The following is a 26,955-nucleotide window of genomic DNA, read 5'->3' as shown; positions in this document are numbered from 1 at the left end:
GATCCATCCAGAGGGAGCTGGACAGGTTGCAGAGCTGGGCCCAAGCCAACCTCAGGAGGTTCAACAAGACCAAGGGCAAGGTCCTGCAGCTGGGTCAGGGCAATGCCAGGCACTGATACAGGCTGGGCAGGGACTGGCTGGAGAGCAGCCCTGAAGAAAAGGCCTTGGGGGTGCTGGGGGATGAGAAGCTCAGCAGGAGCCAGCAGTGAGCACTTGCAGCCCAGAGAGCCAAGCAGAGCCTGGGCTGCAGCAGGAGAAGTGTGGCCAGCAGGGCCAGGGAGGGGATTCTGTCCCTCTGCTCCACTCTGCTGAGACCTCTCCTGGAGCTCTGTGTCCAGTTCTGGAGCCTCTGTTCCAGGAAGGATCTGGAGGTGCTGGAAGGTGTCCAGAGAAGGGCCATGAGGATGAGCAGAAGGCTGGAGCTGCTCTGGAGACAGCCTGAGAGAGTTGGGGTTGTTCAATCTGGAGAAGAGAAGGCTCTGAGGAGACCTTCTTGTGGCCTTCCAGGATCTGAAGGGGGCTCCAAGAAAGCTGGGGAGGGATTTTTTAGGGTGTCAGGGAGTGGTAGGACTGGGGGGTGGAGCAAAACTAGAAGTGGGGATATTCAGATTGGATGTTAGGAAGAAGTTCTTCCCCATGAGGGTGGTGAGACACTGGCACAGGTTGCCCAGGGAGGTGGTGGAAGCCTCATCCCTGGAGGTTTTTGCAGCCAGGCTGGATGTGTCTGTGAGCAACCTGCTGTGGTGTGAGGTGTCCCTGCCCATGGCAGGGGGGTTGGAACTGGATGAGCCTTGAGGTCCCTTCCAACCCTGACAATTCTGTGATTCCAAGTTGGGAGTGGTTGTGGCACCCTGGAGAGGAAGTAGCCAGCCTGGCAAGTAGCAAAGATTTCCCCCCATGTGTGAGATGCTTCTTGCTTTCCCTTGCAGCTGGTAGGACTGAGTGTCTCCAATGGCAAGGACCAGCTGGTGGTCTTCCACACAAAAGACAACAAGGATCTCATTGTCTGCCTCTTCAGCAAAGAGCCCTCCAGTGACAGCAGGATTGGGGAGCTAGTGGGAGTCCTGGCAAGCCACTTCAAGAGGTAGGTGCTGCAGCTGGCTTGTGTAGAGAGCTCAGCCTGCTGTGTCTCATCAGAAGCTGCCCCTGAAGTCATGCTGATGCCAGCCTTGAGCTGGGTCTGTGTCACCTCCCTGTGTTCCCAGGGCACAGAGCAGCAGCTTCTCTCTGCATTTTTGGGAGATGCTTTCGAGCTGCCACACCTGGCTTGCCCCTTCTGCCTTCCCTCTGTGTGTGTTCAGTAGAGCACAGGTGTCTGGGGACAAACTCCACTGGGGATGCACCTGGAGTGTGTCACAAGGTGCCCTGAGAGCTTGGTACATCAAACTCTCAACATCCAGAGTTAAGACACAGCCACTGGTTTGTCAGCTGGCTGCCCTGCCCCCAGCATCAGCAGATGATTTATTGCTTGAGCTGTGGAATGTCAGCTCTGGTCCCTGCCAGTTGTCTCCCCTGTAAATCACTCTGCAGGAGCTGCTTTGTTGGTGGACTGAACCCTGAAGTGATTTTCCTGTATTGAGCTTCTGTAGGCACAGCTGAACTGGCACTGACCTGTGACACCCTGGAGCAGTTTGGGACTGTCCAGGCCAGCACCACAGCCACTGCTGTGGTGGCAGCCACAGACAAGCAGTGTGTGGGGTGACCAGGCCTTGAGAGGTGTTCCCTTGCTCCTTCACAGCTGTTCCTTTGCTCCTTTAGAGCTCTTCCCTTGTTCCTTCACAGCTGTTCCCTTGCTCCTTCAGAGCTCTTCCCTTGCTCCTTCAGAGCTGTTCCCTTGCTCCTTCACAGCTCTTCCCTTGCTCCTTCAGAGCTCTTCCCTTGCTCCTTCACAGCTGTTCCTTTGCTCCTTCAGAGCTCTTCCCTTGCTCCTTCACAGCTCTTCCCTTGCTCCTTCAGAGCTCTTCCCTTGTTCCTTCACAGCTCTTCCCTTGCTCCTTCAGAGCTCTTCCCTTGCTCCTTCACAGCTGTTCCCTTGCTCCTTCAGAGCTCTTCCCTTGCTCCTTCAGAGCTGTTCCTTTGCTCCTTTGGGCAGGTCCTCCTCAGGACTGATGCTGATCATCATCATGGTGCATTTATGACCCAGGCAAAGGACTCTTTGTAGTCCTTCATGGAGAACTACAAGTGGCAGGACAGGGTGGGGCTGAGCTTGGGTTCCCTGAGGTCCTCTTTTCATGAATTCAAGAAGGTTGTGCATCTTCAGCCACTTCTCTCCATGGCTGTGCAAAGCTGCCTGCTGTGTGGTTCTGCTGGAGGGAGGTGCTGAGTTCATTTGAAATGAATCCTCAGCCTTGGCAGAACTTGTCTGGGGAAACTGAGTGCTGGAAAGCAGCTCAAAGCATTCTCTGGCTTTGCACTTCCCTGGACGTTGCAGCTGCTCTGGAAGGCTCAGGGAGGGGTGGGTGGTGTACAGCAGCATGCTGGGTGCTGGGAAGGAGCTGGAGCTCTTCCCTGCCTGGCAGGTTTGGAGCAGAGGCTGCACCTGCAGGTAGCTGAAGCTCCTCAGTGCCTTAGTGAGTGTCTGGCACTGGCAAGAGCTGGGCACAGGTGGCTGTGCTACAGGCCCTCTGTGGGCAGTGCTCACACTGCTCTGGTTCCCTGCCATGGCAGGAGAGGCTGAGAGAGCTGGGGGTGCTCAGCCTGGAGAAGAGAAGGCTCAGGGGGGACCTTATTGCCATGGACCAGCACAGAAAGGGTGGCTACCAGGAGGGTGGAGACCCCTTTGTAAAAGGAGTCCCATGGAGAAGGCAAGGGGTGATGAGGACATGCTGGGGACATTGCCACTGGACTGCAGAAGGAAATGTTTCACTGTGAGAAGAGTCAGAGACTGGAATCCCCTCCTGAGGGAAGTGGTGGATTTTCAGTGTTCAGACTCAGCTTGCCAGGGTGTGCTGGGCCAGCTCATTCCAGCTCCACCAGCACCTGGAAAGCTTGGACCAGCTGATCCTGGGGCTGCCTTCCAACCTGGCATTCTGTGGGGCTGGTTTGCTGCTCCTTGTGCTCTGCCATTACCACAAGGACCCAGCCCTTTGCTCCACATCCAGTGCAGCTCAGGGGGAGGCAAATCTTCTTCTTTGGCTCTTCGGTGGGTCCTGTGGGCACCAGTCTAAAACACTGCACCTTGCAAACTGTTGGTTCTGAAGTCCTCACACTGCTTCCACAGGGACCTGTTCCTCTTTCAGAAGAATCAATTCCTATCTAATCCCTGCCTGCAGAAGCCTGACAGTTGATCACTCTTGGGTGCTGTTTGATCTGCACTTAGCATTTTTGTGCTGCATCAAATGACAAAGCTCAGCACAGCTGCTGAAATGGGAGGGCTGCTCTGAGAGCTTCTTTCCCCCAGCCCCCAACATCTAAAACAGGTCCCTGGTTGAGCAGTAACGTGGGGGAACAGCTCCTGTTGCATTTTCCATGCCCTGGTTTCCCTCTTCACAGCGACAGCTGTAAATCCAAACAGGAAATCTTGCTGCTTTCAGCCACTTTCCATCTTCTAAGAGGCAAAATGAATGGGATTAGCTGACCCCAGGCCCCAGAGGCACTTTGGGAATTCCCCATTGAAGGGGATTAGCCAAAAGCCTCCCTGTGCCTCGTGGCAAGAGTCAGGTTTCTGTGTCCTGCCTGGCAGAAGGTGGCTGCTGGGAGGAGAATGTGACTCCAGCAGTTGAATCATGAGCCTGAAAGTTCAATTGCTGGGGGACCCTCTGATGGGACTTAAGAGCTGTGCCCCACCTGGGACCTGGGGAGCAGCTTTCTTGGCTTACAGGGAGCTCATTTAAAGCTCTGAGCATACCAAGCCATTTCCAGCTGCCTCAGTACCAGTCCTGAGAGCTCTCTGCAAGGTTTTAGCACAGCTGAGCTTGCACAGCTCCACTTGGCTGTGGTTAGTGCAGTAGTTAACAATACTGAACTGCCTGGAGTCCCTCCTGTGAGCAAAGGCTGAGAGCCCCAGGGCTGTTCAGCCTGGAGAGGAGAAGGCTGAGAGGGATCTTGTGAAAGTCTGTAAATATCTGAGGGCTGGGGGTCAGGATGGAGGGGCCAGGCTCTTGTCAGTGGTGGGACAAGGAACACCAGGGACAAGCTGGAACCCAGGAGGCTCCACCTCAACATGAGGAGGAACTTCTTCACTGTGAGAGTGCTGGAGCCCTGGAGCAGGCTGCCCAGAGAGGTTGTGGAGTCTCCTTCTCTGGAGGCTTTCAAGCCCCCCCTGGCTGTGTTCCTGTGTGACCTGCCCTGGGTGACCCTGCTTTGAGGGCTGGACTTGATGATCTCAGAGGTTCCTTCCTACCCCCATCAGCTGTGATTCTGTGATACTTGGGCAGTAAAACCATGCAGGGCTCTGTGTTCTGTACTGGTGTGTGGCAAAGATGAGGAGGAGGCTGGTAGTGACATCTGAGGGTGGTGACACACTGAGGGTGCCTGAACCTTCTAGTTCAAATGCTTTGGTCCCAGTCTTATCCCCAGTCTTTGAACTGGGAACTTCAACACTGAGCCATCTTGACCTGGGGATTTGGGGCATTTTCAGCAAGAAAGACATTTAGAGAAATCTCAGAGGCAGTGATTTCAGCTGGGGCTTGCTGGCAGCTACTCTTCTTGGCCATGAAGGCTTCACTCTGGGGAGTGCTTTGCCTGAGCTCACAGCTTCCCTTCATCCATGAAAATCTACCTGGAGCTGCATCTTCTTAATACCATTCCTAGTAGGAGCTTTCCTCCTTTCAGGTTTTGATCACAAGTGAGTGTTTGTCCAGCACAGAGATGGAGAAGAGAAGGCTCCAGGCAGACCTCAGGAACAGCCTTCCAGTACCTGAAGGGGCTCAGGAGAGCTGGGGAGGGACTTTGCACAAGGGCTGGGAGGGACAGGATGAGGGACAATGGCTGTGAGCTGGGAGAGAGGAGATGGAAACTGCAAGAGGGAGATTGAGAGTGGAGAGAAGGGAGAAATGTTTGACACTGAGGGTGGGGAGAGCCTGGCCCAGGCTGGGCAGAGAGCTGGGAGCTGCCCCATGGCTGGCACCAGTGCAGGGGAGGTTGTTTGGGGCTGGGAGCAGCCTGCTGTGGTTGGGGCTGTCCCTGCTGGCTGCAGGGGGTTGGACTGGCTGAGCTCTAAAGGTCCCTTCCCACCCAAAGCAGTCTGGGATCTTCTGATTCTCTAAAGATTCTTTCAGGACACAGCTGCTGGTTTGCACCAGTCAAAGGTTGTTCCTTTCTTCTAAAGCTGCTCCCCTTCCCTTGTGGACACCTTGGTTAGCTCTCAGGCTGATTCTCCTCTGAGGCAGAGCAGAGGCATCTCCTCTGCAGTCAGCAGTGGCCTGGGGGAGCTGATGGGGATCCACACTGCTGGGTCTGGGGACCAACAGAGGAAGAGGAGCCCGAGGTGAGGTTTGTCAGCTCAGGGACACTGCTGTGTGGCTCACAAACCACCTCAGCCTCTGGAAACCTCCATCCCCTGAGGCAGAGAAGCCCACACAAAGGGAGGGTGTTGCCACCACGGGTATCAAATGAATCTCTCCCTGTGGCTTTGTGAGCACAGTGCCAGGGAGCCCAGAGGTGCCAGCCAGGGGCAGCAGTGCCCGGAGCCACCCAGGCTGAGGGCTCTTCATCTGCCAGCTTCCATCAGTGCTGGAGGAGATCAAAAGGAGTGCAGCCCTGCTCTGGAAAAGTGAGCAAGGAGCAGAGGGCTCCTAAATTGGTGTTTGATTGGATTTGTGCTTTGTCAGTGCTGCCAGCTCTGTGCCAGGGGCTGACCCCAGCCTGATGGAGGGCCAGACTCTGCCCCGAGCTGCTCTCAGAGCTTGGAGCTTCCTTTGTCTAAAGTATTCCCATCCTTCAGCAATTCCCAGCAAAATTCTGCAGCCCCAAACCTCTGTGAGCAGCAGGAGCCAGACCCTGTGGGACAGGGGTGGAGAAGGGAGAAATAAAACCAAATCTGTGAACTGGGAACAGGGACTGAGATCTCCTACCCTGGCTAATGACCTGATAAAAATCCTGAACACTCAGCTGGGATTTCCCCTGGGCTGATTTATGATCTTTGTGATCATCTCCCAGCACAGATCCAGGCTGGGTGGCTCAAGAGTAGTCTGGAGGAGAAGGCCTTGGGGGTGTCAGTTGGTGACAGACTCCCCAGGAGCCAGCAATGGTCCCTGGCAGCCCAGCAGGCAGCTGTGTGCTGAGCTGCATCCAGAGCAGGGAGAGCAGCAGCACAGGGAGGGGATTCTGCCCTCTGCTCTGCTCTGCTCAGAGCCCACCTGCAGCACTGCCTCCAGCTCTGGTGCCCCCAGCACAAGAGGGACCTGGAGCTGCTGGAGAGGGGCCAGAGGAGGCCATAGAGATGATCAGAGGTCTGGAGAACCTCCCCTGTGGGGACAGGCTGAGACGTCTGCAGCTGTTCAGCCTGGAGAGAAGCCTCCAGGGAGACCTCAGAGCAGCCTTCCAGTACCTGAAGAGGCTCCAGGAGAGCTGGGGAGGGACTTGTGACAAGGGCTGGGAGTGACAGGATGAGGGACAATGGATTTGAGCTGGGAGAGGGGAGATTGAGACTGGAGATTAGGGAGAAATTGTTGAGAGTGAGGGTGAGGAGAGACACTGGCACAGGTTGCCCAGGGAGGCTGTGGCTGTCCCCTCCCTGGAGGTGTTCAAGGCCAGGCTGGATGAGGCCTTGAGCAAGCTGGGCTGGGGGAAGTTGTCCCTGCCCATGGCAGGGGGTTGGAGCTGGATGAGCTTTGAGGTCCCTTCCAACCCAACCCATTCTGTGGTTCTGTGATCTCTCCTCATGGTCCCCAGGTAGCTCTGTCAGTCCCCACAGTTTGAACTTGGGTCAAGAGTTTACTATTTCCCTTTGGAAAAACCATTGCCTAAAGTTTTGTTGCTTTCTGAAGCTTCAGCACATGAAAGAGGGAGCTGATAACACCGTGATGAAGCACATTATTATGGAAAATTCTTCAGCTCTTGGCCCCTTACTCCAAGAAGGACATTGAGAGGCTGGAGCAGGTCCAGAGAAGGGCAACAAAGCTGGGGAAGGGTCTGGAGAAGAGGGCTGGGGAGGAGCAGCTGAGGGAGCTGGGGGTGTGCAGCCTGGAGAAGAGGAGGCTGAGAGGAGACCTCATTGCTCTCTACAGCTCCCTGAGAGGAGGCTGGAGCCAGGTGGGGGTTGGGCTCTGCTCCCTAGTATCAGGAGATAAAATGAGAAGAAATGGCCTGGAATTGTGCCAGGGGAGGGTTAGGTTGGAGGTGAGGAAAACTTCCTGGTCAGGGATTGGCACAGGCTGCCCAGGGAGGTGGTGGAGTCCCCATCCCTGGGGGTGTTCAGGCCCTTGGGTCATGGGTTAGTGGCCATGGTGGGGTTGGGTTGCTGCACTCAGTGCTCAGCTTTTCCTTCCCCAACCTGCCCCTGTCCTACCCCCAGTGTCAACACAAACTCTGCCCCAGATCCCCTGGGAAAGGGCCTCTGCTGTGGCTGAGGCACATCCACTTCCCACCAGCATCTCCATGGAACTTTGATGCTTTCAACTCTGTAAGCACCACCTGGAAGCTACAGCTCCATGCAAGTGTCCAAGGTCCTCCTGATAAGAAGGAGAAGCTGTTGGAGCTTGATGTGCCTTGCAGGAGGTTGACCTTCCCCATGCTCAATGTTTTCTGCAGTTGTTTCCTACTTTGGGAAGTGCTTTTCAGGATACTCAGAGCCAGGGATTGCTTTGCACATCTAGAGGCAGGTTTCTGAGTGACTCTCATTGCTCTGATGAGAGCTGTCCAGCAAGCCAAGGGTCCTCTCCAGCCCACCACAGCAGTGGGGTGGGTCATTCACAGAGGGTGTTTAGTCCTAGCAGCCCTTTGCAGAGTGTGGTTTGAGTTGCCCACTTCCTTCCCTGCCTCCTGCTGGTGGACCTGCTGGGCTGTAGCAGGTGATTCCTTCCCCTTCCTGCTCAGTGGGGGACTGGAAAGGTTCTTTGTGGTCTGTGGGGAAAACAAACCCTTAGCATTTAGGCTGTCAGAAGCTGTGATGCTTGTTTTGCAGTGTCCTAGAATAGCAACTTCAAACCCATCCTCCTCCTCCTCCTCCTCCTCCTCCTCCTTGCTAGGTGTTTCAGAAGCCATCACACTTCTGAGTAGGAACATTTCACATTTGAGAGCACTTAACATTCTCTGTGCCCTTTTCTGAGGCTCTGTGCAGCTCCCTCCTGTCCTTGGGAAGTGTGTGAGCAGAACACAAAGCAGGGACAGCAGCCACACCTGAGTGCTCATCATGGCTCCTGCCAGGAGCAGCTCCCACACCACTGCTCCCAGCTCAGCTGCCCTTTGGCAGCTGCCTGCTGCCATTCTCTCCAGAGCAGGGACAGCTGTGGGGGTGGCAAACCTCAGAAAGTTCAGTGAGGACAAGGTCAGGGTCCTGCATCTGGGGAGGAATATCAGCAGGCACCAGGACAGGTTAGAGGCTGCCCTGCTGGAAAGCAGCTCCACAGAGAAAGACCTTGGAGTGCTGGTGGGCAGCAAGTTCTGCATGGAACAACAATGTGCCAATGGGATCCTGGGGGGCAGCAAGAAAGGTGTCCAGCAGGGCTAGGGAAGTTCTTCTACCTCTCTGCTCTGCCCTGCTGAGACCACAGCTGCAATCCTGTGTCCAGTTTTGGGCTCCCCAGTTCAAGAGAGACAGAGACCTGCTGGAGAGAGTCCAAGGGAGAGCCTCAAGGGTGATTTGGGGACTTGAGCATCTCCCTGTGAAGAGAGACTGAGAGCCCTGGGGGTGATTAGTCTGGAGAGGAGAAGGCTGAGAGGGATCTGATCAATGTCTGTCAATAGCTGAGGGGTGGGGGCAAGGGGAGGGGGCCAGGCTCTGTTGGGTGGTTCACAGTGATAAGCCAAGGAGCGATGGATGCAGACTTGGAGACAGAAGGTTCCACCTCAACCTGAGGAGAAACTTCTTTGGTGTGAGGGTGACAGAGCCCTGGAGCAGGCTGCCCAGAGAGGTTGTGGAGTCTCCTTCCCTGAAGCCTTTCCAACCCCACCTGGATGTGTTCCTATGCAGACTCCCCTGGGGGATGCTGCTCTGGCAGGGGGTTGGACCTGATGAGCTCTGGAGGTCCCTTCCAGCCTCTAATGCGCTGTGAGTCTGTCAGAGGGGGACTGAGAGAGTTTCACCTCACACAAGTGCTTCATGTGGGCTCCCAGCTCCCTTCAGTGTGTCCGTGGTCACCTCTCTAATCAAAAGCAGCCTCTCAGTGCTTCAAGGGCCCAGCAGAAAGCTGGGGACAGAGTTCTGAGCAGGGCCTGAGGTGACAGGACAAGGGGGGATGGTTGGAAAGTGGAAGAGGGAGATTGAGAGTGGAGAGAAGGGAGAAATGTTTGACACTGAGGCTGGAGAGAGCCTGACCCAGGCTGGGCAGAGAGCTGGGAGCTGTCCCATGGCTGGCACCAGTGCAGGGGAGGTTGTGTGGGGCTGTGAGCAACCTGCTGTGGTTGGGGCTGTCCCTGGGGGCTGCAGGGCTTGGACTGGATGAGCTTGCAGGTCCCTTTCAGCTCAGCCCAGGCTGTGTCTCTGGGATTCTGTGTGATTCTTTTCAGTTTTGAGTACAGCTCTTGGCTGTCATTCAGGGCTGTGAAGCTTTGTCTCAAACCATCCCCTTACCTGCAGGAGCTCCCATGGAATCATAAGGAAAAACTTCTTCCCTGTGAGGGTGGCAGAGGCCTGGAGCAGGCTGCTCAGAGAGGTTGTGGAGCCTCCATCTCTGGAGGCATTGAAACCTCTCCTGGACACGGAATCATGGAATGGTCCAGGCTGGAAGGGACCTCCAAAGCTCATCCAGTCCAAACCCCCTGCAGCCAGCAGGGACATCCCCAACCAGATCAGGCTGCCCAGGGCCTCATTGAGCCTCACCTTGAATATGTCCAGGGATGGAGCCTCAACCACCTCCCTGGGCAACCTGTTCCACCACCCTCATGATGAAGAACTTCTTCCTGACATCCAACCTCTAGTTTGAAGCCATTGTCCCTTGTCCTGTCCCTGCAGGCCTTTGCAAACAGTCTCTCTCCAGCCTTCTTGTAGCTCCTTCAGGTACTGGAAGGTTGCTGTAAGGTCTCCCCAGAGTCTCCTCTTCTCCAGGCTGGACACCCCCAGCTCCCTCAGCCTGCTCCTGTGAGACTTACCCTGGGTGGCCCTGCTCCAGCAGGAGGGTTGGATGAGCTGATCTCCAGAGAGCCCTTCCAACCCCTGCCATTCTAACTGCCCTGAGCAGAAAGCATCTGCTAAAGATCCTTTGGTGGTGCAAACCCCAACAGGAAGCTCCCAGGACAGAGTCTCTGCCAGGGCAGAGTTCTGCTGCCAGCTGCACTTCTGGGGTGGCACAGGCAGAGGTTCTGAGCAGTGATGACCTTGCTGGTGGTTTCATTCTCACAGACCAGCAAGGTCATCACTGCTCAGCTGCTGTTCCAGCAGCTTCCCCCCTCCCCCCCACACTGGTTGCCCTTCCCAGGGCTTAGTGTCCCCAGCAAGTCAGCACTACCAGGCTGTCAAAGGCCCCAGCTGCCCCCAGCAGCTGTCCTGGCATCCTCCAGCTCCTCTGCTGGGAACCTCCCAAATCTCAGCCCCTATAACACTTCCTATTTGGAGTTTTATCTGGGGAGGGGGCTGCAGTCCAGGCCATCTGCCTGCTGTGCTTGGGCAAAGGGATGTCACATAGGAAAGCAGCTGGAGGGAGAAGAGCTCTTGTGTGCTGCCCTCCTCCTCTCTGCTCCTGCAAGGCTGCCCCAGCCTGGTGCCTTCACTTGGACCAAGAAATGTTGGGCTGGTCTCAAAACAGGTGCAGGGAATTCTTTGGTGACAGCTCACAGCTTCAGCCTTGGGCAGATTCCAGGTGCTCAGTGCCTGCTCTCTCCCTGGCTGTCAGACCCCAGCCAAAACCTCTTTCCTTCCCTCTGGCATGGGAAGGAAATGCTGCTGGTGGTGCTGGTCAGGGTTGTCAGTTCCATCCAGTGCCAACCCCTGCCATGGGCAGGGACACCTCCCCCCAGCCCAGCTTGCTCAAGGCCTCATCCAGCCTGGCCTTGAACACCTCCAGGGAGGGGACAGCCACAGCCTCCCTGGGCAACCTGTGCCAGTGTCTCCCCACCCTCACTCTCAACAATTCCTCCCTAATCTCCAGTCTCAATCTCCCCTCTCCCAGCTCAAAGCCATTGTCCTCATCCTGTCACTCCCAGCCCTTGTCCAAAGTCCCTCCCCAGCTCTCCTGGAGCCCTTCAGGTACTGGAAGACTGCTCTGAGGTCTCCCTGGAGCCTTCTCTTCTCCAGGCTGCACAGCCCCAACCCCCACCAGCCCCAACCTCCCTTCAGCAGAGCCAGCTGCAGTTCAGACTTCTGCCCCTGCCAGGAGTGAAGGCCTCTTCCTGCCTTTGTGCATCACAGGCTCCAAAGGGCAGCACTGCTGGCACCTGTGCTGTCCCCATCCCTGTGCTGTCAGCTGTGTCACTGCTTTGAGATGCTGCAAAAGCCCCAAAGAATCCATGCTAGAAAAAGGTCACCTTCAAGAATGTGTCCTCAGAAAATGCTGCTGGTCCCAGGCTGATGGGGGAGGGCATGTTTGGAGCTCAAAAGCCTGGAGGTGCTCAGTGCCCTGCTGGTTGGCCTCAGACCCATGGGTTTGGAGGCAAACATCAGGCACAGGAGATGTGAGTGGGGAGGGGATGGTGGACAGCCCCCAGCACAGCTGCTGCTTTCCTCTGGGGGCTCTAAATGAGCTCTGACCTCAGTGGTGGTCACAACAACCCCAGGCAGGGCTACAGGCTGGGGACAGAGTGGCTGAGAGCAGCCAAGCAGAGAGGGACCTGGGGGTGCTGGGTGACAGCAGCTGAACATGAGCCAGCAGTGTGCCCAGGTGGCCAAGAAGGCCAATGGCATCCTGGCCTGGATCAGGAATATTGAGGCCAGCAGGAGCAGGGAACTCATCCTGCCCTGTGCTCAGCTCTGGTTAGGTCACACCTTGAGTGCTGTGTCCAGTTCTGGGCTCCTCTGTTTAAGAAGGACATTGAGAGACTTGAACGTGTCCAGAGAAGGGCAACAAGGCTGGGGAGGGGTCTGGAGCACAAGGCTGGGGAGGGGTCTGGAGCACAGCCCTGTGAGGAGAGGCTGAGGGAGCTGGGGGTGTTCAGCCTGGAGGAGAGGAGGCTCAGGGCAGACCTCATTGCTGTCTACAACTACCTGAAGGGAGGTTGTAGCCAGGTGGGGGTTGGGCTCTGCTCCCAGGCAAGCAGCACCAGAACAAGAGGACACAGTCTCAAGCTGTGCAGGGGGAGGTTTAGGCTTGAGCTTAGCAAGAAGTTCTTCCCAGAAAGAGAGATTGCCCTTGGGATGTGCTGCCCAGGGAGGGGGTGGGGTTGACATCCCTGGAGGTGTTTAAGAAGAGCCTGGATGAGGCACTTGGTGCCATGGTCTGGTTGATTGGTTAGGGTTGGGTGATTGATTGGACTTGAGGATCTTGGAGGTCTCTTCCAGCCTGGCTGATTCTGTGATTTTGTGGTGGGATTTGGACTGCTGCAAGGAGGATCTGCCCTGAGAACCCTTTTGTTTCATCCATCAGTTAGTGGCTCCAGCACTTCAGTTTCTCAGCTGAAGAGGAGTTGTGCTGTGATGTGGCCAACAGGAGCAGGGAAGTGTTTCTATCCCTGTGCTCAGGTCTGCTCCTTGAGTCCTGGGTTCAGTTTTGGGTCCCTCACTCCTAGAAGGACATTGAGAGGCTGGAGCAGGTCCAGAGAAGGGCAACAAAGCTGGGGAAGGGTCTGGAGAAGAGGGCTGGGGAGGAGCAGCTGAGGGAGCTGGGGGTGTGCAGTCAAGAATAAAGGAGGCTGAGGGAGACCTCATTGCTCTCTACAGCTCCTGAGAGGAGGCTGCAGCCAGGTGGGGGTTGGGCTCTGCTCCCACATAACAAATGACAGGACAAGAGGAAACAGCTACAGGCTGCACCAGGGGAGGTTTGGGTTGGGTATTAGGAAGAATTTCTTTGCTGAAAGGGTTCTCAGGCCCTGGCCCAGGCTGCCCAGGGAGGTGGTTGAGTGTCCATCCTGGGAGGTCTTTAAGAGAGCTGCAGATGTGGTGCTAAGGGACATGGCTTGGTCAGGGACTTGTCAGTGGTAAGCTGGTGGTTGGGCTCTGATTCTAAAGATCTTTTCTAGGCAGCTCTGTGATTCTGTGATCCTTTAGGTGGCTCTCCAGCAGCTGTGAGGAGCTCCATGGCCTCCTTCAGGCACACTGAAGCCTTTCCTTGGGAGTTCATGTGGGAGTGCCTGCAGCTCCAGATGCCCTCAGCATCACTCTCCCAGCTCTTACCAGGAGAGAACAATGAACCACTCTGCATGTGACACTCACTGCTTGGCAAGAGTCTCCTCATGTGATGGGTTTGGTGCCCATGTAGGAGATGCTGAGCAGGTGGGGAGGGGGCAGCTCTTGCTCCTTCCCTGCAGCTCCTTTCTGTCAGGGCAGCTGCAGTTCAGCTGCAGTGCTGAGAGGTCAATGTAAAGCACAAGGAGAGCCCCAAGAGCACCTGCAGCTCCCACCTGCAGACCACCTCCTGTGCCATGCTCTGCCCCTGAGCTGTCTCAGCTGCTCTCTTCTCATTGGCCTTTTCTTTTCCCCAGTGATGGGGAAGGCTGCAGTGGAAGGAGCTCCAGGAGCAGGCCAGGTGTGGTGAGCAGCCAGGTATTGCTCCAGGGATGGAAATCACTTTCTAGGAGCATCACTTTCTGCAGTGTCCATCTCTGCTGGTGTCCCTGAGGAGCTACAGAAGCCACACACTGCCTGCTGCCAGGCTGCTCAGCAGCTGGGGGTTAGAAATCAGCTGCTGCTTTGGTTCCAAAAGGCAGCACTAGAGAGAAGACAAACCTGGGCCTGGGATGGCATTGGGATGGCATCTGGCAGCCAGCCCAGGCTGGGCCCTGCTTCCTACTTCTGCAACCACCATCCAGTTTTGGTGGAATGTTTAGGAATAACTTTTTTTACCCCTTTATTTTACTCCTTTCTTCCCTCCCCAGATCATAGAATAGTTTTAGTTGGAAAAAGCCTTCAAGATCATCAGCTCCAAGCCTTCACCCAGCACTGCCAGGGCACCACTAACCCATGGCCCTCAGCACCACAGCTCCATGGCTCTGAAACCCCTCCAGGGATGGGGACTCCAGCACTGCCCTGGGCAGCCTGGGCCAGGCCTTGACAATCCTTCTGGGGAAGAAATTGTTCCTCATGGACAAGCTAAAGCTCCTCTGGGGCAGCTTGAAGCTATTTCCTCTTGTCCTGATACTTGTTCCTGGGAGAAGAGCCCAAACCCCACCTGGCTCCAGCCTCCTTTCAAGGGAGCTGTAGAGAGCCAGAAGGTCTCCTCTCAGCCTCCTTCTCTCCAGACTGAACAATTCCAATTCCCTTTCCACTGGACCCCTTGAAGCACTTAAAGGCCACCAGAAGGTGTCCCTGGAGCCTTCTTTTCTCCACACTGAACACCCCCAGCTCCCTCAGCTGCTCCTCCCCAGCCCTCTTCTCCAGACCCTTCCCCAGCTTTGTTGCCCTTCTCTGGCCCTGCTCCTGCTCCTCAATATCCTTCTTGCGGCAAGGAGCCCAAAACTGAACACAGATGAACCAAGCTGGTGCCAGTCAAGCTGCTCAGGCTGGCAGAGCAGAGTGTTGCTGTGCCAGAGGGGAAGGAGCCACACAAACATGGGGCCTGAGCAGCTTGCAGTGATGGTCTTGCTTTGGAGCCAGTGGGATCCTGTGCCAAGCATGGCAGCATCTTGGAGCTGGTATGAGAGCACCACAGACCTCTCTGTGGCAAAGAGTCAGGAGGTGGCAGATGAAGTGGCTTTGCTTGAGGGGTTGGCATCATTCTGCTGGGGGGGTTGTGGCCACTGCAGTTTGGGTTTGTATCCACATGGTGAGGCTCTTCTGGCCTCATTGTGTCCCTCTGCCCTTGGCATCCCAGCATGGCATCCAAGGGAGGCAGCTACTGCCTTGGGCATCCTCCCTCTCCTCTTCCCATCTCTCCTCTGTCCCATCTGTATGACCCCACACAGTGCTCCCAGAGCTCAGGGGACAAAGGGGCAGTTTGGGTTTCTTCCCAGTCCTCTCTTTTTCTCCTTCTTTCTCCCCAAGTCTTGCTGTTGAACTGGGCAGGGAGGGGACCAGGGCAAGGAGGAGTAGTTTGAGGTTGATCAAGAAACCTGATGGGTGGGAAAAGCTACCAGGAAGGAAAGAAGCCAAGGCTGGGATTCCATAAACCCCCTTGGCATAAAGGCACAACCTGCAGTGCCCCCAGCCCTTGGCAGCAGCTCTCTCTGGGTGCCCAGTTCCACAGCAGGGACCAGGGCACTGCTGTGCCCGGCAGGGGCTGGTGCCCATGGGCAGCTCCAAGGGAGCTCACCTCAGAAGATGTGTCCATGGCCAGGGCTGGTTTCAGGAAGGGGACAGATCTTACAGCAGGGATGGTGTGACAGGACAAGGGAGGATGGTTGGAAACTGCAAGAGGGAGATTGAGAGTGGAGAGAAGGGAGAAATGTTTGACACTGAGGGTAGGGAGAGCCTGGCCCAGGCTGGGCAGAGAGCTGGGAGCTGCCCCATGGCTGGCACCACTGCAGGGGAGGTTGTGTGGGGCTGTGAGCAACCTGCTGTGGTTGGGGCTGTCCCTGCAGGGGGTTGGACAAATGACCTTTCCATGTCCCTTCCCACCCACACCATTCCTTAATTCTGTGGTTCCCCTCTGGATCTGCTCCCACCTTGCTGCTGGAGCCTGAATCCTTCCCTTCCCCAGCACTTCCCTCCAGTCAGGCCTCGAGTGGCTGACAGCAGACGAAAACAAGAGGGGAAAAAAGCTCCATGATGATCATATTTACTGCTGACCTACTTAAAATCCTCTCCCCTCACCCCCATTGGGTGTGTGCTGAAGCCCTGCCTGGCTGGCAGGCTCGCAGGGATTGCTGGCAGAATGCTGATGAGTGCAGGATGTGGCCCCCTTGCTTCTTCCCTGGCAGCTTCTGCTCAGGCAGGGCTGATTCTTCCATTGTGTTTTACACTGTGCTTGGTTGGGGGTGGTTTGTTTGGGGTTTTTTTTTCCCTCACTTCTGATGTATTCTTCCCATTTTTGGTCCCCCTGCTCTGCAGCCTTTGTGCTCTGCTGGCAGGTGGTGCTGGTGTCTGAAGAGATGCTCTTACATCACAGGGTGCCTTCAGCTTCTGATAGGGTTTGGGGTTTTTTTGGAGGCAAATTAGGCTTCCTCCATCATCCTGGAGAGCCTGAGCTGTGCTGTCAAAGGCCTGTGTGGAGCATCCTGTGGTTTTTCCTCTGCTGCAAATGATCCAGCAGAGAGGATTGTTCAGCAGAGGCTTTGGTGTGGGTTTGTAGGGGTGCTGGGGGTGGCTCTGCAGCCCAGGGGAGGGAATCATCAGCACTGGGCACACTGCACCTCTCAGCTGCTTCTCTGCCTTCTTTCCCTCTTCATCAAGTCATTTAGGGAGGGCTCAGATGTTCTACCTGCTCAGCCAGGCACCAGAGCACTGCTGGTGGAAGGTGTGGGGCATACACTCCTGTGGGGGCCCAGGGTTTGGGTGCTGATGGCTGAGTGTGTGCTGAGCTGATCCTGCCCTTGCAAAGAGCATCCCCTGAACTCCATGTGAGGGAAGACTCCTGGAGGGATCATTTCTAGGGACTTAGAGAATCATGGAACTGTTTGGCTTGGAAAAGACCTCCAAGAGCATCCAGTGCAACCAGCACCCCAACCCCAGCATGGCCACTAAGCCATGACCCAGCGGTCATGGCCATAGGTTGCTTGAACACCTCCAGGGATGGGGACTCCACCACCTGCCTGGGCAGCCTCTGCCAATCCCTGACCACTCTTGCAGCAAAGGAATTTTTCCTAATCTCCAACCAATTTCAGGCCATTTCCTCTCTTTCTGTCACCTGAGACTAGGGAGCAGAGTCCAACCCCCACCCCACTGCAGCCTCCTCTCAGGAGCTGTAGAGAGCAATGAGGTCTCCCTCAGCCTCCTCTTCCCCACACTAAACACCCCCAGCTCCCTCAGCTGCTCCTCCCCAGCCCTCTTCTCCAGACCCTTCCCCAGCTTTGTTGCCCTTCTCTGGACCTGCTCCAGCCTCTCAATGTCCTTCTTGCACTGAGAGGCCCAAAACTGAACCCAGGATTCAAGCTGTGGCCTCCCCAGTGCCCAGTCCAGGGGCACAATCCCTGCCCTGCTCCTGCTGCCCACACCATTGCTGATCTAGGCCAGGCTCCTGGTGCCCTTCTTGCCCCCCTGGGCACTGCTGCCTCATCTCCAGCTGCTGTCACCCAGCACTCCCAGGTCCTTTTTCCCCAGGCACTTTCCAACCACTCTGCCCCCAGCCTGGAGCCTTCCTGGGGTGGTTGTGACCCAAGGGCAGGACTCAGCACTTGGCTTTGTTGACCCTCATGCAGCTGACCTCAGTCCCCATGGACTTGAACCCTCCTGGGTTAATGCCATCAGCCACATGAATCATGAATCTTCTCACACCAGCCCAAGCCTCTTGGCTCAGGTCAAACCAGGACTGAGAAGAGATGTAGGAAAGCACCACATGAGGAAGCTCCCACTGGTGGCTTCAGCAGTTCTTGGTGCCCCATGACTGATCCTGGAGCTGACCCCCCCTTGCCTTTGGGCCCCTCCTGTCCAGCTCACTTTGTTTTCTCACCACATCCTGCAGTGCTGGGGGTTCTGTTCTCCTGCTGTCTGGACCTAAAGGAGCTAAAGGAGCATTTACCATCCTCTGTCAGACAGTCCTGGGTGTGCTGCATGCCTAGGGTGGGACATGCTCCTGTGCTGGCCCCACAGGAGGTGACAGTGGTAATGGGGATGGGGGGAGAGAGCTAATGAGCTCCACTGTGCTGGGAGCACCCCTGGGCACCTCTGGAAATTCATTCCTGGCTGCAGGGCTGTGATGGGCACTGGCTGAGATTAGACTGTAAGTAATGTTTGGTTCTCCTTTAGGCAGTGAGGAGGAGCTGGGCAGGACATAAAGAAGCCAAGAGCTCCATGGTGGTGGAGCTGCAGCCCTGCTGGTTCAGCAGGAGCAGCCTCATCTCCCAGTGTGACTCTGTAGTCAGCCACAGCTCCTGGCTGTTGTGCCCTCTCCTCTGGGGGGGAGGGCTTGCAGGGGGTGGCTGCTCTCTGTCAGGTGAGTCAGGAGCCTTTGGAATGGGTGTCAGAGAAGTCAGAGAACCACAGGATGGATGGGGTTGGAAGGGACCTCTGGAGATCATCCAGGCCAACCCCCTGCCAGAGCAGGAGCACTCAGGGCAGCTCACACAGCAACATGTCCAGGAGGGTCTTGGAAGTCTCCAGAGAAGGAGACTCCACAATCTCTCTGGGCAGCCTGCTCCAGGCCTCCAGCACCCTCAGAGCAAAGAATTTTCTCCTTATGTTGAGGTGGAATTTGCTGGGTTCTGGTTTGTGTCCATTGCCTGTCACAGGACACCACTACAAAGAGCCTGGTGCCCTCCTCCTGCAGCCACCCTTCAGATCTGCAGAGACATTGCTCAGATCCCCTCTGGGGCTGCTCTTCTCCAGGCTCAACACCCCCAGAGCTCTCAGCCTTTCCTCCTCATCAGATGTTTCAGTCCCTTCAGCATCCTCAGAGCCTCCCCTGGACTCTCCCCAGCAGTTCCCTGTCTCTCTTGAACTGGGGAGCCCAGAACTGGACACAGTACCCCAGATGTGGCAGAGCCTCCCCAGACCTGCTGGCCACACCTGCACCCCAGGAGACCATTTCCCTTCTTGGCCACAGGGACACACTGCTGTCCCCCAGCACTCCCAAGGTGCTTCTCCATGGAGCTGCTTTCCAGCAGTCAGCCCTCACCTGCTGCTGCCTCATTAGGGAGGTTGGGGTGCAGGGGGGGAGGGGCTCTGCCTGTTTGCAGGCACAAAGAGCATGGCCTGGCAGTGCCCAGCCCTGTGGGGCTCACAGACCAGCAGGAAGAGCTGCCAGGGAAGCTCTTGCCACAAACCCTGGCTCAGTGGAAGGAGCAAAAGCCAGGAGTGCAGTGAGGATGTTGTCTGCTCAGGTCTGTGTCCACAGCAGTGAGTCTGGGCAGGGCAGGACATGGCTCCAGTGCCAGTGACTGCAGAGTCCTCGGTGCAGCCACTGGGGGTCAATTGTCACCTTCAGAAATCATCTTCATACACAGCAAGTGAGCTCCTGGCTGCAAGGAGGCTTCAGTGAGGTGGAGATTGGTCTCTCCTTCCTGCTAGCAAGTGGTAGGACAAGAGGAAGCAGCCTCAAGCTGCAGCAGGGGAGGTTTAGGTTGGATGTTAGAAGAAACTTCTCCACTGAAAGGGTTCTCAAGGACTGTCCCAGGCTGCCCAGGGGGGTGGTTGAGTGCCCATCCCTGGAGGAGTTCAAGAGAGGCAGAGATGTGGTGCTGAGGGCCATGGTTCAGCCCCAGCCTGGGCAGAGTTGGAGAATGGTTGGACTGGAGGATCTCAAAGCTCTTCTCCCTCCCTTACTCCCTGCTGGCTGCTTTCACCTGCAGCACTCCTGAGCACACTGCTGGTTAGGCAGCAGTGCTCACCCCAGTGTCTTATCTCCTTAGCTGCTTTAATTTCCCTTAATCTTCCAGAGCCTGTGCTATAAATTACTATCCCTGGTCCACAAGGTGCCTGGCACAAAGCCCTCTCCCACACCCATGGCATCATCTATCCTGGAGCAGAGGTGAGATCCATCAGCTGTTTCCTGCTCCTGCCAGGTGCCAGCCAGCTCACTCCTCTCTACAGTCAGGAGATTTGCAATTAGTGCACAAAAGATGATTCCCCTCCCCCCCTGCTTTTCCTTGTGTGAACTCAGAAGGTGAGCTGATGCTGGAGAAGGGGAAGGTGTTCAGAGATTCATAGAATGGTTTGGGTCAGCCAGCTCCAACCTCCCTGCCATGGGCAGGGACACCTCCCCCCAGCCCAGCTTGCTCAAGGCCTCAACCAGCCTGGCCTTCAACACCTCCAGGGAGGGGACAGCCACAGCCTCCCTGGGCAACCTGTGCCAGTCTCTCCCCACCCTCACTCTCAACAATTTCTTCCTCATCTCCAGTCTCAATCTCCCCTCTCCCAGCTCAAAGCCATTGTCCCTCATCCTGGCACTCCCAGACATTGTCACAAGTCCCTCCCCAGCTCTCCTGGAGCCCTTCAGGTACTGGAAGGTTGTTCTGAGGTCTCCCTGGAGCCTTCTCTTCTCCAGGCTGAACAGCCCCAAGTCTCCCAGCCTGTCCCCATAGCAGAGGTTCTCCAGCCTCTGATCCTCTTGGTGTCCTCCTCTGGCCCCTCTCCAGCAGCTCCAGGTCCTTCCTGTGCTGGGAGCCCCAGAACTGGAGGCAGTGCTGCAGGTGGGGTCTGAGCAGAGCAGAGCAGAGGGCAGAATCCCAAACTGAATCCCCAAGTCTAAATCTGTCCTCCTCAAGCTGCAATCCATCCCCTCCCATCCTGTCACTGCCACCCATCACCCCATGCTGGTATCAGGGCTCCATCCTCACACTGTCTCCCACTGTCCAGGAATCACTGGGCTGGAGCTGGGCCCCAGGGGCATTGCTCCTTCCAGCAGAGCTGTTTTGGTGTTTGCAGAGCTGACCTTGGCAGTGTGGGATGGGTCACTGAGATGCAGGTAGAGAGCAGCCCAAAGCAATCAAACCAAGCCTCCATCTGTACTCTCACCCCCTCTCAGCACAGCCCAGCCCCTGGAGCACAGCTTTGGTCCTTTGCTCCCCTTGGTGTAGAGGTTCTGGTCAGAGCTGAGCTGTGGGTCCTGCAGGACCCTCAGGGACACCTCTGTGTTGGAGTCTCCTTCTCTGGAGACTTTCAAGAGCCATCTGGATGTGTCCCTGTGTGAGCTGCCCCTGGTGATCCTGCTCTGGCAGGAGGGTTGGACTCAGGGATCTCCAACCTTCCAAGCCCTCCCATTCTGGTGTTCAGCAGCTGGAGGACAGACATCCCCTCAGCACCAATCCCCCAGTGCCTGCTGCCCCTCACCTCTCAGCTGCACAGCTGCTGGCCAGGCTGGGCTCAGCCATCACCTCCACCCTGCAGCCCAGCTGGAAGCTGAGCCCAGGCTGAGGATGGTTTCCAGCTGGGCTGCATCCCCAGCCTGGGTTTGCAGATCAGAGCCCAGCAGCTGTGTTGGGCTTGCAGAGAGGTTTGGCCAGGCTGGACCCAGCCTGCCCTGGGGAGGAAGGTCAGCAGTGCCCAGAGCAGGGGACAGCAGAGCTGGGCATTGGGCTCCTTAGCATTCAGGCTGGGCACTGCAGATCCTTCCCCCCAGTGCTAGCTCATCCCAAGAGCATTGCCAAGGCCAGCCCCAGCTCCCCAGCCAGCCTGGCTATTTTTAGCTCTGTTTCCCAGGGAAACATGGGGCTGTGAGGCTGTCTGCATCCTCAGGCTTGACAGGGAGGGAGAGAGGTAGCAAAGATCACTCTGCAAGGTTTGTGAGGACGCCTTGCTTTGGGGACACAAAGCTCCAAAGCCTCTTGCCCAGCCCCGTCCCGGTGGGGAGCTGCTGCCTGCCTGCTCCATCAGCCCACCAGGAAAAGGAAGCAGCACAGCTGGAAATGCTCTGCTCTGGGAAGCAGGGAGAAGGCTTCTCCTATGAGGACAGGCTGAGAGAGTTGAGGCTGTTCAGTCTGCAGGAGAGAAGGCTCCAGGGAGACCTTAGAGCTGCATTTCAGTATCTGCAGGGGACCTGCAGGCAGGCTGGGGAGGGACTGTTCAGAAGGGGCTGTGGGGATAGGATGAGAGGCAATAGCTTGAAACTGGAGCAGGGGAGGTTTGGGTTGGACATCAGAGGAAGTTCTGCACAGTGAGGCTGGGGAGACACTGGAACAGGCTGCCCAGGGAGGTGGTGGAGGCTCCATCCCTGCAGACATTCAGGATCAGACTTAATGTGGCCCTGGGCAGCCTGCTCTGGCTGAAGGTGTCCCTGCTGTCTGCAGGGGCCTTGGACAAGATGACCTTTGAAGGTTCCTCCCAACCTGATGCATTCTGTGAATCTGTGAAATGCAAAGGTGGGGGTGAGAGAAGGGTGCTGAGGGACAAGGCAGTGGTGTGGTGTAAGGAGAGCAGGGCATGGGTGGAGTTGGTGATCTGAAAGATCCTTTCCAGCCTGAGTGATCTGTGGGGGCCTGGTTTCCAGGGGAGCAGGCTGTTGGCATCTCTCCACTCACACAGCCTCTTGCTTGCTGGTTTTGATGGAAGCTTAAAGATGCTTTTGGAGTGCCCTGCAGCCTTGTGCAGCTCATGGCAGCACCTGCTGAGTGGAGCCTTTGTTTTTAAGGAGGAAAAGGGGAGAGGAAAGATCTTGTAGTGCCTGACCCTGAGCTGCTGCAGACTTCTCAGCTAGACCTGAGATAGACAGAGAGGCACTGGGGGGTGCTTGGTGTTCCATCCCAGTCCTACAAGGGCTGGGAGGGATATGATGAGGGGGAATGGATTGAAGCTGGAAGAGGGCAGAATGAAACTGGAGATGAGGAAGAAATTCTTCAGAGTGAGGGTGAGGAGGCACTGTGAGAGGTAGATTCAGATTGGATGTCAGGAAGAAATTCTTCCCCATGAGGGTGGTGAGACACTGGCAGAGGTTGCCCAGGGAGGTGGTGGAAGCCTCATCCCTGGAGGGTTTTGCAGCCAGGCTGGATGTGGCTGTGAGCAACCTGCTCTGGTGTGAGGTGTCCCTGCCCATGGCAGGGGGGTTGGAACTGGCTGAGCCCTGAGGTCCCTTCCTGCCCTGACAATGATTCTGTGAAAATGGAGCTCAGTGTGCAGCTGAGCAGGGATGTGCCCTGGGCAGGCACAGCTGAGTGCAGTCAGGGATCAGCCTCACACTGGCTGCTGGGCTGCCTGCACACACAGCTCACCTCTCTTCCCTGAGTGAGACCTGAGTGTAAAGAGAGGGAGGCCAGGGAATGCTCTGCCCTTCCCCAGTGAGGACATCACACAGCATTGAGATGCAGTGGAAGTGACCAGGAAAGGAAATATTTCCCCCCTGGAACAATCCCTGAGACAAGCAGCAATGCTCTGCCCCTGACAGTTCCACCTGGACTAAGACCAGGGAAAAAGAGCAAAGCTCTGACACTGCTGCCTGCTGGGCCACCTTGGCTGGATGCTGCAGCTGCCAGGTGCAAGCCCAACCTGTGGGACCCATCCTGAAGCTCCCAAATGTTCAGGCACAGGGAAACAGGCAGGAAGGAAAACTTGGGGATGTAGTTGGGGATTCTGCCTTCTGCTCTGCTCTGCTGAGACCTCACCTGCAGCACTGCCTCCAGTTCTGGGACCCCCAGCACAAGAAGGACCTGGAGCTGCTGGAGGAGGCCACAAAGATGATCAGAGGGCTGGAGAACCTCTGCTAATGGGACAGAGTTGGGGCTGTGCAGCCTGGAGAAGAGAAGGCTCCAGGGAGACCTCAGAGCAGCCTTCCAGTACCTGAAGAGGCTCCAGGAGAGCTGGGGAGGGACTTTGGACAAGGGCTGGGAGTGACAGGATGAGGGACAATGGCTTTGAACTGGGAGAGGAGAGGCTGAGACTGGAGAGGAGGAAGAAATTCTTTAGAGTGAGGCTGGGGAGACACTGGCACAGGTTGCCCAGGGAGGCTGTGGCTGTCCCCTCCCTGGAGGTGCTCAAGGCCAGGCTGGATGAGACCTTGAGCAAGCTGGGCTGGGGGGAGGTGTCCCTGCCCATGGCAGGGGGTTGGAGCTGGATGATCTTGAAGGTCCCTTCCCATCCAACCCATTCTGTGACTCTCTGAACAGTGACACTCTGCAGGGGCTACAATGGGTGAGTGAAACCTTCCTCTTCGCACCTGAGCAGCCAGCACAAGTGCTGTGGTGCCTTGCTGAGCAGGTCAGCTGGAGGCTGATGGAGGAGAGGATCTTCTCTTCTGCAGAGCTGGCCAACAGGAGGTCCATCCCCATGGGCTGTTGAGGTTCAGCTCAGGCCTGGGCTGGGCTTTGGAAGCAGGCTGAACAGGCAGCCAGGAGTGGAAGGGAAGGGGCTGGGTTGTGAAATCCTTTGCGGTGTGTCAGCTGCCAGCACAGGCTGCTGGGGGCACACAGGACCTGCAGGAGCCTCCCTCCTGCAGGGGAGTCCCTCAGGGTCTCTGAAATGGCTCTAGCAGGTTGTGTTTTGACCCTCCACTCCACCATCCATCTGCAGACCTGAGCAGGTGTCCCCAGTGCCCCCTGCTGCCACTCTGGGCCAGGGAAGCTGTTTCCCAAAGAGCTCAGCACCTTGCTGGGGTTGTCCACCTGCAGCTGCTGGGCTGGGCTGAGTTCAGCTCAGGCTGGAATTAATTTGCTGTATGATAAGGAGTTACATGAAGACTTGTGAATGTTAATGGTCCTCCTGTGCCTCCCTACAGCTCCACTGGTGCTGTATTTTGCAAATTAGCCAGGAACAAGCAGGAATGACAAGAGAAGGAGCAGGCCACGTGTGGATGAGCTCAGAGCAGGGCAGCAGAACCACCTGGAGGGAGAATGCTTCAAACAGAGCTTGGGCTGGGCCAGTCCTGGAACCTCAGTGGCACTTCAGAGGAACTCAAGTGGCTCCAGACTGTCCTCGTGGAACATTTCAAACTGTGGATGTTGGGGATCCAGAATCATGGAATGGTTTGGGTGGGAAAGGACCCTCAAAGCTCATCCAGCCCAACCCCCTGCAGCCAGCAGGGACAGCCCCAACCACAGCAGGTTGCTCACAGCCCCAAACAACCTCCCCTGCAGTGGTGCCAGCCATGGGGCAGCTCCCAGCTCTCTGCCCAGCCTGGGCCAGGCTCTCCCCAGCCTCAGTGTCAAACATTTCTCCCTTCTCTCCACTCTCAATCTCCCTCTTTCACTTCCCAACCATCCCCCCTTGTCCTGTCACCTCAGGCCCTGCTCAAAACTCTGTCCCCAGCTCTCTGCTGGGCCCTTGAAGCACTGAGAGGCCACCAGAAGGTCTCCCTGGAGCCTTCTCCTCTCCAGGCTGCCCAAGCCCAACTCTCTCAGCCTGGCCTCCCAGCAGAGGGCTTCCAGCCCTGCCAGCATTGCTGTGGCCTCCTCTGGCCCTGCTGCACCAGGTCCCTGTCTGTGCTGAGGACTCCAGAGCTGCCCCAGCACTGCAGGGGGGGTCTCAGCAGAGCACAGCAGAGGAGCAGAATCCCCTCCCTGCCCCTGCTGCCCACACTGCTGGGGACCAGCTCAGGACAGGGCTGGGGCTGGGCTGGCAGCACTCAGTTCTGGCTCATCTCCAGCTTTTTCCCACCAGCTTCCCCAGGTCCTTCTCCAGAGGGCTGCTCTCCAGCCCTTCACCCCCAGCCTGGGGTGATACCAGGAGCTGCCCTGACCCAAGTGCAGGACCGTGTTCAACCTCCTGAGGTTCACACCTCATGCTTGAGGGTGGATAAGGAGGATCTCCCACTGGTGTGGAGATCCTTCCTGCTGCTGGAGTTCGAGGAGCTGAGTAACTGCAGGATGAGTGATCAGGGCTGGTGACTTCTCTCTGTTCTGGGGGCTCCAGCTTTATGTTTTTGCATGCCTGTGAAGCTGCAGAGGGTGCTGCTGATGCTGGCAGCTCAGCAGGAGGATCTGCCTCTGACTCTGGCAGCATCAGTGTCTGGTGGGGGAAGCTAGGGGGAATGGAATAAAGCTGGAAGTGGGGAGATTCAGGCTGGATGTGAGGAAGAAGTTCTTCCCCATGAGAGTGGTGAGAGCCTGGAATGGGTTGTGCAGGGAGGTGGTTGAGGCTCCATCCCTGGAGGTGTTCCAGGCCAGGCTGGATGAGGCTCTGGCCAGCCTGATGTAGTGTGAGGTGTCCCTGGCCATGGCAGGGGGGTTGGAACTGGATGAGCCTTGTGGTCCCTTCCAACCCTGACTGATTCCATGATTCTATGATTCTAAGCCAAGCAGGGTGAGGTGGAGACTGAAGGGCAGGAGGTGTGGGGAGCCTGTGCATGGGGAGCAGCAGGACCTGTTTGAGTGCTGGCTCAGGGAGCTGTGGACATGAAGACAAGCTGGGAGGGGAGGGGGGGAGAGGTGTTCTGTGAGTGTGCCCAGTGTGAGACAGAGCCAGGAGCTGCTCTGATGGGGGCAGGGTGTGAGGAGCTTGGTGCAGATAGAGGTGGACAGGGCAGGGCAGTTTGAGATGCCTGCTGTGGTGAATGGCTTTGAGGTTACACCCAAAGCTCTCTCACCACCTCCTTTGGTTTTGTCTGCCAGGTCTGGAATACTGCATCCAGTTCTGGTCTCCCCAGTTCAGGAGGGACAGGGATCTGCTGGAGAGAGTCCAAGGGAGGGCTACAAGGATGCTGAAGGGCCTGGAGCACTGCCTGGGGAGGAGAGGCTGAGAGCCCTGGGGCTGTTCAGTCTGGAGAGGAGAAGACTGAGAGGGATCTGATCAATGTCTATCAATAGCTGAGGGCTGGGGGTCAGGAGGGAGGGGACAGGGACAGGCTCTGCTCACTGTGCCCTGGGATAGGACAAGAGGCAATGGATGGAAACTCCAGCACAGGAGGTTCCACCTCAACATGAGGAGGAACTTCTGCACTGTGAGGGTCCCAGAGCCCTGGAGCAGGCTGCCCAGAGAGGTTGTGGAGTCTCCTTCTCTGGAGCCTTTCCAGCCCTGTCTGGATGTGTTCCTGTGTGCCCTGTGCTGGATTTTCTGGTCCTGCTCTGGCAGGGGGCTTGGACTCAATGATCTTCAGAGGTTCCTTCCAACTCCTGACATCCTCTGCTCTGTGATCCTGCCTGAGCTGCTTCTCATCCTGCCACCTGGCCAGGGTCGTGTTCCAACCACCAAGCAAACCTGCTCTTGATGAAGGACCTCAAGTTGATGACTGGCACCAGGGGAGGTTCAGGTTGGGCGTTAGGAACAATTTCTTCCCAGCAAGGGTTCTCAGGAGCTTCCCAGGCTTCCCAGGG

At 56.6% G+C, this 26,955-nt stretch overlaps 1 protein-coding gene across 1 annotated transcript in view; it reads left to right on the top strand.

The window, feature by feature from the left end:
- MYO1D (myosin ID) overlaps window positions 1-26,955 on the top strand; it is a 233,184-nt gene that overhangs the window by 159,689 nt on the left and 46,540 nt on the right. The window contains exon 21 of the mRNA XM_054396475.1: window positions 930-1,084. Coding sequence (XP_054252450.1) covers window positions 930-1,084 — 155 coding nt within the window. The remainder of the gene's footprint in view (window positions 1-929; window positions 1,085-26,955) is intronic.

The sequence above is a fragment of the Indicator indicator genome, chromosome 37 (genome assembly GCF_027791375.1).
Source record: "Indicator indicator isolate 239-I01 chromosome 37, UM_Iind_1.1, whole genome shotgun sequence".
NCBI lineage: Eukaryota > Metazoa > Chordata > Aves > Piciformes > Indicatoridae > Indicator > Indicator indicator.
Note: the sequence above shows the minus strand (reverse complement) of the source record. Positions and strands in the feature narration are given on the sequence as shown.